General features: G+C 34.2%; 1 protein-coding gene across 1 annotated transcript in view; it reads right to left on the bottom strand.

Annotated features, from left to right (window-relative positions):
• Positions 1-654: 654 nt before the first annotated feature.
• LOC117345096 overlaps positions 655-12,592 on the bottom strand; it is a 36,446-nt gene continuing 24,508 nt past the window's right edge. The window contains exons 37-51 of the mRNA XM_033908046.1: positions 11,867-12,033; positions 11,588-11,623; positions 11,060-11,176; positions 10,422-10,601; positions 9,941-10,216; positions 9,115-9,285; positions 8,626-8,694; positions 8,084-8,251; positions 6,875-6,956; positions 5,880-6,058; positions 4,874-5,050; positions 4,140-4,267; positions 2,889-3,063; positions 2,407-2,568; positions 655-2,034 (exon numbers count right to left, since the gene is read on the bottom strand). Of these exons, the coding sequence (XP_033763937.1) occupies positions 1,913-2,034; positions 2,407-2,568; positions 2,889-3,063; positions 4,140-4,267; positions 4,874-5,050; positions 5,880-6,058; positions 6,875-6,956; positions 8,084-8,251; positions 8,626-8,694; positions 9,115-9,285; positions 9,941-10,216; positions 10,422-10,601; positions 11,060-11,176; positions 11,588-11,623; positions 11,867-12,033 (2,209 nt within the window). The 3' untranslated portion in view covers positions 655-1,912. The remainder of the gene's footprint in view (positions 2,035-2,406; positions 2,569-2,888; positions 3,064-4,139; positions 4,268-4,873; positions 5,051-5,879; positions 6,059-6,874; positions 6,957-8,083; positions 8,252-8,625; positions 8,695-9,114; positions 9,286-9,940; positions 10,217-10,421; positions 10,602-11,059; positions 11,177-11,587; positions 11,624-11,866; positions 12,034-12,592) is intronic.

Genomic DNA, 12,592 nt, shown 5'->3' with positions numbered 1-12,592 from the left:
CCTCGAACTTCTCCGGTAGTTTTCCTTTGGTCATCTACTGATGTTCTTACATAAATCAATTCATTTAGCAATAAATCTATACAGATCTAGTTATATCTACAGGTTTGAGTTGATTTACCGAACAGTGTGAAATAGGCTGCATTTTAAGATAGAAAAGAAATAGACAAAAGAAGATATGAATATTGCGATCTACATACTGTATCTACCAAATTCTTCCAAAACAATCTATAATTGCCGCAGCAATTCTCAATTTCATTTCTTCACAGTAACCGCAAGAAAAATAGATTGATGCTAACAAGTGTTTTAAAGTTCACAAGAAAAAATGTGAAAAGTAGAAGAAAATGTACAATGGTATATCTCTTTAAGGTTTAGAGTTTATTTCCATAAATCACCGAGTTGATTTTGAACAATGAAAAAAAAAAGATAAGAATTCTCACTGTGAAAATTCTCTGCGGATTCTTGATCAAGATTACCACCCTCGGTGTTTATAACGTCAAGGTAAGAAATTTTATTGGTCAATACAGAAAGAATGATTATAACTTAAAATAATTCATCGTACCATCTGCTCAACGTACAATGGCACCGGCTGGAAGTGTCCAATGTTCCAGTATTGTGAAATTACATCTACAAATTTAGAAATAATAGCACATTTTGTCAGCAATAACAACAGTTGTTTTATTCCACACGGATGGTTACATACATATCATAAACAACAACAATAATGAAGACAAATGATAACAAACAAAAAATAATTGTCAGAGATAAAAATACTTATCCTATTGAAAATATATTAAAAACGTGTACAAATTTGTCTAAAATCAACATTTAAACAAAAACATATGTATAAACAACATCTAAAACATTGTATGATGTAAGCACCAACTATAAACTGATAACACAAATACAAATTAATACAGCTCAGCAACTAAAGAGTAAAATACATTTAAAACAAATACATCAATATTATACACAACTACATGTATATGACAAACATCTATAGATTTATACAGATTATCAACATATATACAAATTTTGAAATACTGTACAAACAACATGTTTATTAACATCATTTATACAAATTTATATCTTTTAAAACAATCTACACAGACACACGAAAAAAAGTCAAATTTTGCATAACGGCAATATATAATTTAAATATCTTAAGAAAATAGACGCCAAATAAAAAATATACAAAATTTACAAGCTAAACATTTATGAAATATATCAAAGTAAATAACACAAACAGTGATGAAACGACTTTGGCTAAAAGTCTTAATAAAAAAATCTAAAAGGAAAACGAATTTGCATGTTCAAATATGACTTGCGCAGATGTAGGGCTTGTATAAACATTATTTGTATTAATCTTTTTGATATATCCGTTATTTAATTTAAAAAAAAAATAACTGTCTGTACATAGTGATACGAAAACTCAACTCTGTTCAAACGTTGACACGTGCAATATGTTAGTTAATATTTAATAATGTTTGTACTTCTACTATGTACATAGATAACATTCAATGAAACACGACATAAACATTGACATGTTCAAAAGCATTACCGGGATTTAATTGTCCCATTGTCGAAATTTCAAATTGATTTATGAAAGCAAACCAACATTTGTAACTACATGCAGATAATTAGATCGTCCTCGTGACATTTCTATTGATGAACTTATTTAACTATTTCTACCATGCCATATATAGCATAAAATGATACGTCGTTGTTTCTTACGCCGTTTTGATTGGCTGAAAGAGCTGTGTGTTAGTATATCAGAGGAAGAGCCCTTCAAGATATGAAAAATAAAGCACACTGACGATTGTAAAATATTCCCTTTTTCTAAGAATTTATAAAAGGAGTCATTGCTCCCATAATAATTTCCACTTTGCTTCCTAACACGCCAGGCATAGACATATTACTCGTAGTAATACTCAATCTCCGCATCACAGAATACGGTGTTACACAACACCATGCAGGCAAAGATAAACGTCACCGAAATAGGTACCATACTGCAACTTATAGCTGTCAGGAACCACGCTGTAACAATTTAACAAAATGTCTTTGTGCTACATGTACATTCGTAATGGTTTCGACATAAATAAGATATTACTGGTTACGATCAAAGTATATGTATTAAAATACTAGTAAGAAGATTTTTGTACCAGAACTACAATGTTATTTCCAAGCCACATAATGTTACAGGAACATATAATTGTAACAACCGACTGATTATTTAGAACCGAGTAAATAATACTGTTAAATTTTAACATTGATACAATTTAGTCTAGCTATAAAAATATGAACGATCAGTGAGCATCGACGTCAATAAATAATAACTTTATTTTCTTTTCAGTCATATTTTCCATCACCTCAAGGATATAATTTCTATTTTCGTTTCTTTATACTCACTTGGCGGTACGTAGGTTACGACATCCTTTACGTCAATCATGAAGATCTCGAGAAACTGGGTAGAGATTCCGTGGTCGTCAGAACAACAGAAGTACACCTTGTAGTAATCACTGATATCTTTGTAGCTGAACACCGGGTTCTCTACGGTAAATAATCTGTAGGCTGCAACAAGGACACAGAAAATTGTTTTAAAGTTACGTTAGAAATTTGGCAAAAGTTTTAAACATGTCTAATTTACAATACTGTATACCTAGTAAATTTCGCCCCAGGTTATTTTCACCCTTGAGCAACACAAAACATATTCACCCAGTTTTAAATTCGCCCTAAATGATTTCTCAAGAAATATCTTTTTCCTCGTTTGTAAAATCGAAAAATGTACGATAAAATGATCCAATCTAATCAAAGAATAACTCCGCTGATATTGTACCTTGAATGTCATTTTATGAAATAACTTAAACTTTAATCGGCTAAAGTAGACTCACTGTTGTTGATAAATTTCAGTTGGAAGTTAAGTGACCCTGGGATGACTTCCGTCAGGGTACAGCAAACAGAGTCGTTTTCTGATTGATCCACGGCGTCGATCTCAAATAGCATAGCTTCCTCGACCAGGGCTTCGCTCACCTCTATACTGTCAGGCAGGTTGATGAAAATAGGCGGCTGTAAACAACAGAAAAAATGTGTGGTCAAATTGCTCCTATGGTCTGGTACGTTCACGGTTAAAGTGCGTTCTTGTGAGTTCTCAGGGAAAGCCTTACAAGTAGCCGTTGTTGTATCCGAAACCCAACAGGTATAGGGTAATTCGTTGAGGGGTTCCTTTTATGTGTTATTTAATATAGCAATTCAATAAAGTATGCAACATTTACAATATAAAAGTTCAGGGTTACGTACTCGACATATTCACGATCATCTGTATTCAAATAATGATAGCACGTTATACAGTGACACTTAATAGGTTGTAAACCAAACAGTTTTAAGAGTATACGTAATGGCGTATTGCTTTGTCACATGGCGTATGTCGATAGCACCACGTCTCGTGAAGCTTGTCACGAGTTGGCATCATAGTAAAAGTAGAACAGAAAACGACAAGCGGTGACGTACTTATTTTTTGATACAACTTTAAGTAGTAGTACGCTCTGGACAGGAATGCGATAGTTTAGCATTGACTGGTAGCAGTAGTCCAGTGGGGAGAGGAAGAATACTGCTGATTTGTCTGAGCTGTCTGCTACTATTTCTCTAGCTATTAAACTTAATCGTATTTGCTGATGAAAAGTAAATCTACAACAGGCGAGCCATAACCTTGAATAACCTTGAAGAACATCAGTTTATTTTTCGGCGACATTGATCTTATTTATGTCCTTCGGCATTACTTTGATAATACAGATCTCATCTGATACGTTTAGGATGCGGATAAAGCTTCACACAAGAACTGGATTTCCTCTAATACCTAAGATATAAGAAAACCTGAAATGTTATTTGAACAAATCTAAATACAAACATGAGCAAGAAAATTTAGCCCACTGGATGCAATGCACACTTGTACTTGGATGATTACAAAATAGAAAGTGCCTTCTTTGTCCCCCAATTTGGAAAGATATCAAGTCCAAATTAATGATCGTTTCGATAGTAGGAACTGATGTATTGATAACAAAGGTAGAAGGCCAAACAAGTAAACAAGAAGAGAGGATAAGGTCTGATCACAAAATGTAAATGTATATGCTTTCATGGCTACGTACTGCATTGTAGGTCATGATCGTCAAAGTAGTCGTTGCAGTGTTGGAGCAGTCGTCATGGCTAGTCAGCACGAGTTCGAACACCGAGTATGTGCTTGGCAAGACATTTGTGGTCTGGATGTGAATGTTTCCTATAGAAAGAACACATATTTTTTATACTAAAATAAAAATGATAGTAATATGTTCCAAACATAATGTTCATTATATTATAACTCTGTTAGGTTTCATGTAGTTTCATGTTGAAGTTTCTTTTCGGATTGATATAACAATATTATCAATCGTCTCTCAATACTTTATAACAAGTTACTAGTACATAAACGCATTTAGAATCCATTTTTACATCCACTTGAATACAATAAAGAAGATAGTATTTTACCAAGATCTGTGAAATTAAGTCAGTGGGAATTCGAAAAATAATCTGGATTAATTCGCCTATCTTAAATATAGTTTAATTTTCTACATATATAGACACGTGCGGCCGGGAAAGAGTCTAATATAGCTTATCCATGGGTTATTATCTCGCAACACGGTTTTCATTAAAACGTATCGACATGGCAGAATAAATATTTCAAAACTCGGAAACCACTTTAAAACTTGGCATCTATTGAATGGTAAATTCATACAAAACATTTAATATGCATGTGATACAGTACGTGTTCCCTAAACGCTTGAATGTAGTGATTATTTCATGATATATATATTATATACTGCTCAACTAAAAATATATTCCTTGTTACCTGGAAAAGTGGTGTTGAGTTCAAATAGTCCCGTTGTATCAACAAAAGTGTGGATAAGCAGATCAAAGTCACCAACATCGTCATCAGTAATATGATAGTTGATACAACTTCCGCCTATAGGCGTATTATCAGGTACCAGGGCGTCATAATACGTCTGGTTGACGTAAGGAACTGTGTCTGGTGAAAGAAAATTTGGGAATAAAAATCGGCAGAGACTCATTTAGAGAGACTCATGTATAGCATGTAAGTTACGAATGGTTATATATGTAATTAAATGTGATAACTTGTAAAGAGGATTTGTTCACCTTTAAGCATATACATAGAAAGCAAAGTCCAACCAGGTAAAATCATGTAAATTATCAATATTGTGTAAATCATTGATTAATGAACATTTCTATATAATGGTATAACTTTATATTTAATGAAAGTGACAATACGTAGAAAATATGAATATTTACCATACATGTTAATAATTCCATTGATACTTACAATATCGCATATGCCTTTTAAAAAATCTAATCTTTATAAAGGATGCAGTATAGTTGTTTGATTTTGCGAGCGTAATATTTCGCGGTTCTCACAGTAGGAACTTATTCGCGGGTATTAATTTTTGCACAATAAATCCGTGTAAACATTCTGTAGTAAACAAACGAAAAACTATATAAATGTATATTTACAATTTGCAGTATAAAATTCACTAAGTTTTGATGGGACCGCGAATACCTGGTACCCCAAAACATGCACGATCGCAATGTACTATACCTAGAATAGATTAGAATATCCATATGGTGTTTCCCCTCTATGCAATCACAATCTCCATACCACATTGAGACAGTATCATGTATGGTTGAGTCAGAAATAATTCTAATGTATCATCTGGATATAAAACAACTGTAATTGAGATAATTTTTATGTTAGTTGTTAACGTCGAGCGGCACGGACATGGGGCAACGCTATATGCCCCCCCCCCTTTATACTAGGGGCATAAAATGAAAGTATCACTTACTCGGCGCCGTAAAGAATCGTAAGGCGTAAGCTATATCCGATAGCTTTGTACCTAATGTGGTCCATTTGTACCTATCTCCAACTTCAAGGTTCGCAGGAAGCGGAGCTACCCAGGTCTGGTTTGGACAGCCTTCACAACAGCACTCCGCGTACTTGATGATGTTTTCGCTGGGGGTATACCTGCATGAATAGTATCTTAGTAGTGACATGATCAAATCTGGATGTTTAGCTTAAAGTGATATAACAACAACAAAACATACTTGTAGTATTTAGGTTGTACATAAAAACCTGTTGCATGCATGATTTTAAAGAAAATGAAGTTGATGAATGCCATGTTGAATAAAAGGCATTTCGCATTGATAGTAAGGGTGAACTATGAACGAATGCTTTATGAAGTAAACATTCTATGATATTCTAAATTAAAAGTTGTTATCTGTGCTGTCATTTTCATAGTTCTTTGTGGTAAACTTTATATTTTTAAATTGATACGAAATTCAGCTGCTTTAAATACATACATTTACGTTTCCGTTATACACGTTTTTCCTATAAACTTATCAACTAAATTATACTATGAAACAATAGCTCAAAAATGTTCCTCCTACATATTCACCATTATTATAAGGATTAACTTGAATAATTAAATTGAATATAACTTTTACGTTATGGGGCTACAACATCAAAACGGAGTGTTATACATATAAGTCTGAATATATTTAGAGTACGCAGTAATATGCATTTTTATGGTATTTTATTTGTTAGATTGCAATGTATGAAAGGGACTGACATGAATATGATTCTGCTGCCGACAAACATTTTGCAGTCCTCCATTTCATACACAACCATTATTAGGTGATCAGTACTTATTGGTAACTACGCTAGCTTTCTGGTGGTAACTAGCGACGTTTACAGGCTAATAGCACGTGATATATGAACATATTTAAATCGTTTAATGATTTCCATGTGTTGAAGCAATCAAATATATTCTGTAAGACATACCAGCCGAGAAAGTCTCCCAGTCTTACTGAAAATCTCTTCTTCAACGGTAAAGTGTGATTTATAGAAGTTCCTATTTCAGTCTCTGAAAAAGAAGTATATTTCAATTACTAATTGTTGCATCTTGTCTTGTGTAAAAGAAAAAGATCCGGTCAGTTGATAAATATTTTTTTTTTTATTCTAATGCGTACCAAATATAATATATAGGAAGGAACTTAAAAGAAAAAAAAACTAAATAAAAACCAGATACAATTATAACAGCTTCAATGGACGGAATAAAATCGTACACAAATGTAAATAATCATGATGTTTCGGCATCATCATGACAGTACTATCATACGGATTCGCGAGTTTTAAAAATCTTATCCTACTTGCTCAGGAGTTTCTCTGCAAATCTATAATTTTAGTAAATGACTTGCCCCGGTTCATCCATATTGGGTTGGATTAACAATTTGACGGCATTGAACATTGCAAGCATATATTGTACCGTTTAGCGAACAGTTTATCGGCTAGTTGTGTGTTCGGATGATACTTGCACTGGTTAAACATAAACACAACTAATTGATATTTTGTAAATGCCGAAAGATTCAAAATAATAAAATTACTGATTTATATAAATTGATGTTCTGCAAATGACGTGATTATCCAAAATAGCCCATAATAACTATTTATATCAATTGATATATTTGAACACAAATTCAATATGTTTACATATTTGTAACTTGCTTTCTGAATTATAATACTATAAGTCCCAGTAATCACCAAAGTCGTACAAACACGGAACCACTGTACAGTACTGCATTGTTTTAAAGCAAGTTTGATATTTGTTAAGATGCATCATACATATGTCTTTTTAACGGAGATTCCCTGAAATTAACGGAAAGAAGTCTTTCGTTGCTTATTCATCCTATACATTTTTTTCTGTATATGTTTATCTAATGCATAATTAACTGTGCAATTCGTTCGTATGCGTCTGCTATTTTCAATACATTTTATGGTTAAATGTGAGTAGAATGCTGAATAAGACTTTTACTGAAAAACGTGGATAATTCAGTGGTAAGCTTATTTTTACGGTATCTTATTTTACAGTATTTTACAGATCTGTCACAGTTAAAACAACATTGATAGCGGAAAAACTACTTTCCATGTGAAAACTTATATAATGTGATTATACAAAAAAAACTGTATAAATCTTTTCTGCATGATACGCACCGTTGACTGTGTAATTCGTCATGTGTAACAGTTCATACTTTGTACTGCTGAATTTTCGCCATATATGGAAATATATCTCTCCTGCCACTCTCGGGACAAACTCAAAGGCTTGTACAACCTCACAGCAGGGGAAGTCCCAGTTGACATCAAGTAAAAGATATCCCATTCCTTTAGAACACATATATAATATAAGTACAATATATAATTTACAACCATTTCTACTTTCGTTAAGTCACTAATGATATATCTCGCCAGGACTAAACCGCGGTAGTCAGTTTTTAAAAATGGCGGTATAGCTCTGGCCAGGTGTGACAAGCCCTAAATCATATGAAGTTTCAATCAATAGCTGTATTTTCTTTAAATAACAAAATAAAAACAGAAAATATTTAAATGACGGTAAATAAATATACAAGTAACGCCGTCCAATACGAAATAAGTTAAAATGATTATACATATCCGGATGTACAATTATACCAACACATTTGATTTCCCTTTTTGAGAAAGTGATGCCGAGGTATGTGTTAATAAGAAGTTTAACGTACCTGATCTTGTATCATTGAAGACTGTTATATTTTCCGGCTCATCATATCCAGCGTAATGGTCCCCGCACGCTAAATACAAACACAATGGATATCATGATTGTATTGATATATTACGATTAGTGCATTTATCTAGTTACTGGATTTCTCTCCTAATTGAAACTACATCATTGTATTATTCATTCTATCGGATATTTTCGCGGTTTCAAATATTTTTAAAACATACAAACGATATAAAGTCTGTATTTGATACTTTTATCTAACTATGTATCAATTTTCAACAATTTTACATTGGATATTACTGTTGTTTCTGGTAAATCAACTTTTAGATACTATTTAAGAATTAAGTCTAATACTTTGTACTTATGTAATGAAGCGTGTTTTTGAAATAAGCCGTGAAGGGAGAATTGCTATGTTTTTATTTGTGTAATCGCTCCTTAGCATAAACTATACTCAAGATAATCATTATGATTTAATCCACTTTACACGCACCTGGACAATCTTGCGGTTTACAAGATTTGCTGTCGTTATAGACATCCGGACAGTAATTACCAGGCCAGACCTGTGTTGGGTTGTCGCATACACGTTCTCTGTACCGAGTCCCACCACCGCACGTTACGGTACAGAACGACCAGGATTGCCAAGCGTTCCAGACACCGTCTCCTATCATATGAAAAAGAACAGGGTTAATATACAATTTCAGGCGACCTGTTTGGAATTGAATGAGTTTATAAATATCAAACACCAGTCGAAAACAATCATGCAGAATAAACGATGGATGTACTTGTTTAGTCAGATGGCACAGAGGTAACACAATTGACTTTCACTTCTAGGCAGCCAGGATTCGATGTCTCCCGATCGAACGTGAAAAGTTAATATTAAATTGAACTTTATTTATTTTATAACTATTGCAAAACAACAGTCTATATTAATCACTTTTGTTGTCTCGAAGTGAGGCGCATGATGTGTCTTACTGGTGGGAAATAGAAGTTACCGAGGAAAACCCACGTGGTCTGCAAGAGACCCCATCTCTTTTCACGACCGCTCGGGGAATTGAACATCGGACGTTTAGGTGGAACGCTAGTGTGGTACCATTGTGCTAACCGACCACTGCCAAAAAGTATTGGCTCACCTGCCCAACAACTAAGGTGTTCTCTGGATTCCCACACATTTAGACCCATCGCGCGATCCCAGCCGGGGAAACAAGAGCAGTATTGTAAATTGTTTCGCAATTATTGTTAAATTGATGAAGCTATACATGATTTTACTAAGTATTTCAACCACAAAATCACAACACAAAAGCAAAAACATAACTTACGCGCACAATACAATAACCCGTGTCCATAATTGGTAACCTGGCTGTACGTTTTGTTGCAAGGATCACTGTAGGTGACGTCATCATAGTAGAATCGACAACTCCCATTGGTAACGTTGTGGCATTGATCAAAAAGTATGTCCTTGGCATCAGTATCCTTACACTCATTAGCCCCGCCTTCGTCAAAGCCGTAGAAATTGTCCCATACATATATATAGTAACTAGAAGGACACACCATGTGGTACCAGCCATTTTCCTGTATATTCCCGGTGTCGTATGCTGTAAATCATTAAGAAAAATATCTTAATTTAAATCCGCTGAAGACAGGAGGATTTATCACATCAAATAAAATATCTATTAATTTGTTGAAAAAAATCCACGGATTCTGCTTAAACAGTTAGTGGCTTATTACGATTGTTATAAGATTTACACTACTGAAACGTTACAATATATCCCTTCATTATAGGTAGTGAATGATGATTACATGCACATATCGGCAAGTCGGGTATGCAGTACTGGAATTCTATATCAACTCCTGGGCAGTAGAGACCGTCTCCGACAGGTGCGGGGTTGGTACAGGTCCTGTACCGGTTTTGTCCTCCTTCGGCATAACATGTTGTACTACACGTATCCCAGTCCGTCCACGCTGTCCAGTTACCATCCACTAAGAATATTATAAAACATCATCATGGTAATTGGCAGGAAATATGCCTGAATATATTAGAAATATATCTCTCGTTACATATAATACGATATTTCAGATTGTGTTTATCAAATGTGTATACCTTTTTAATGTTCAGTCATCCGGTATCACGTTCACATGAAAGGACATATTATCTATAATATCTTCTTCAAAATATTAGATGCAGGTTACAATCTTGATTAGCTATGATGCTTAAACAGCCGAAGTTCTCCGCAGCTGTACATAGCAATATATATATATATATCCATAACAAGTCTTTAAATATATTTGGCCTTCGGGTTATAGTTCGTGAATTATTATTATCGTATAGTTATGCCGGTATTGTTTTGCTTTTCAATGTCGGAAAACACGTAAACTGATATATGACTAGATGAATGCTTGGCGGAGTTTCCTATTTCGTATAAGGGATGATCACTTACAATGCTGACATAGCCAGCCGTAATAGTCTCCATCACATATACAGTCATAACGTCCACCCTGGTCATCACATGTGGCTCCATACAGGCAGTCTACAGTACTGCATATGTTGTCCATCGCTAGCAATGACAATGATATATGAAGAAAATGTACCGCATATTTTTATTACAATAAATATTAACAATAACAATATAGAAATAAGTATGACAAAAAAGACAATTGTACTCGAGGCCTGCCTTTGAAATAACAATCTTCAGCACCTTATGACTTCGCCAGAAATGACAAAGGGTGTTACAACTGGTACATGTAAATTTAACACATATATATAATTTGAAACCAATGCTTATACATGTATATAACAAACAAGATAAATGTATTGTCTTGGTGATCACAAACTGGTATATAAAGTGTCAAAAGAACACGAAAAGCACAAAATAAGTAAATAAATATTAATAATGATCAATAAATAAATGAAATAAAATTAAAAAAAAAAACATACTAAAGAACAGAAACAAATATGTTTTACATACCAACGGAGATCGCAAAGGTATCTGCCACTGCCATAGCTGAAAAAAGTGAAATACTATCAATTCATGTTGCGTTACGTTTTTAAATTTGAGATGACTATTGTCGACTAATCTGATTGTTCGTTTTAAAACAGTTCTAACATAACCTACTTCTCTTCCACAGTCGATGCATCGTACGATATTCAAGTGTTGTTATAGTACGAACAGGGCCAGTTGTTTTCTATAAATACCAATCAGATACAGTTACATGCGGATGAATATCAAGTGTTTATAGATACATACCAGCGTTTTCCTCTAAGGTACTAGCATCACTGTACATAAAAAATGGAGGCGTCGCCATTGATTCCCATCCACATGATCCTGCTCCTTCCACTACTCCGAACCAGCCACTATCGGCGGTACAGTCTAACCCATAGGAGGCTTCCATGAAAAACCGCCTGTTTGTGTCCCTATATGTCATAACAACGAGGATAATCTCATTAGCATACTATATGAACCGGTCAATATGTAATACAACATAAAATCACCCCACCCCCCCCCCCTCCAATAATGTACAAAGGTTATAGGAAACATTGATTACAGTATACGTACATATGTAACATCACAAAGCTAACAATGCACAACACAAACAGGGATACGGATATTCGGAAGTAACATGATAAAATTTAAAACGACAGAACTAAAACAGAATTTATCAAAGTAACCGGATATGGCTAACAACAATTGGACAGAAACAGCAGGTGTACTAAACGTATCAAACACCGACGATAAATCTGTATAGATATACAAAACCAGAGCTTAAACAGGGGACAAATGTCGAGGACATACCGAAGAGAAGAAGAGAGCAAAGCGATAGGACAAGTATCGAGGATATACTAAAGAGAGGATAAAGAGTACAACTGCAGGACAGATACCGAAGATATAACGACGATATGATAGAGGGTAAAACGATAGGATAAACACCGCCCGATAAACACCAATGTTATGCCGCGTGATAGGATAGAGGTA

Source organism: Pecten maximus, chromosome 16, assembly GCF_902652985.1.
Source record: "Pecten maximus chromosome 16, xPecMax1.1, whole genome shotgun sequence".
NCBI classification, from domain to species: Eukaryota; Metazoa; Mollusca; class Bivalvia; order Pectinida; family Pectinidae; genus Pecten; species Pecten maximus.
Note: the sequence above shows the minus strand (reverse complement) of the source record. Positions and strands in the feature narration are given on the sequence as shown.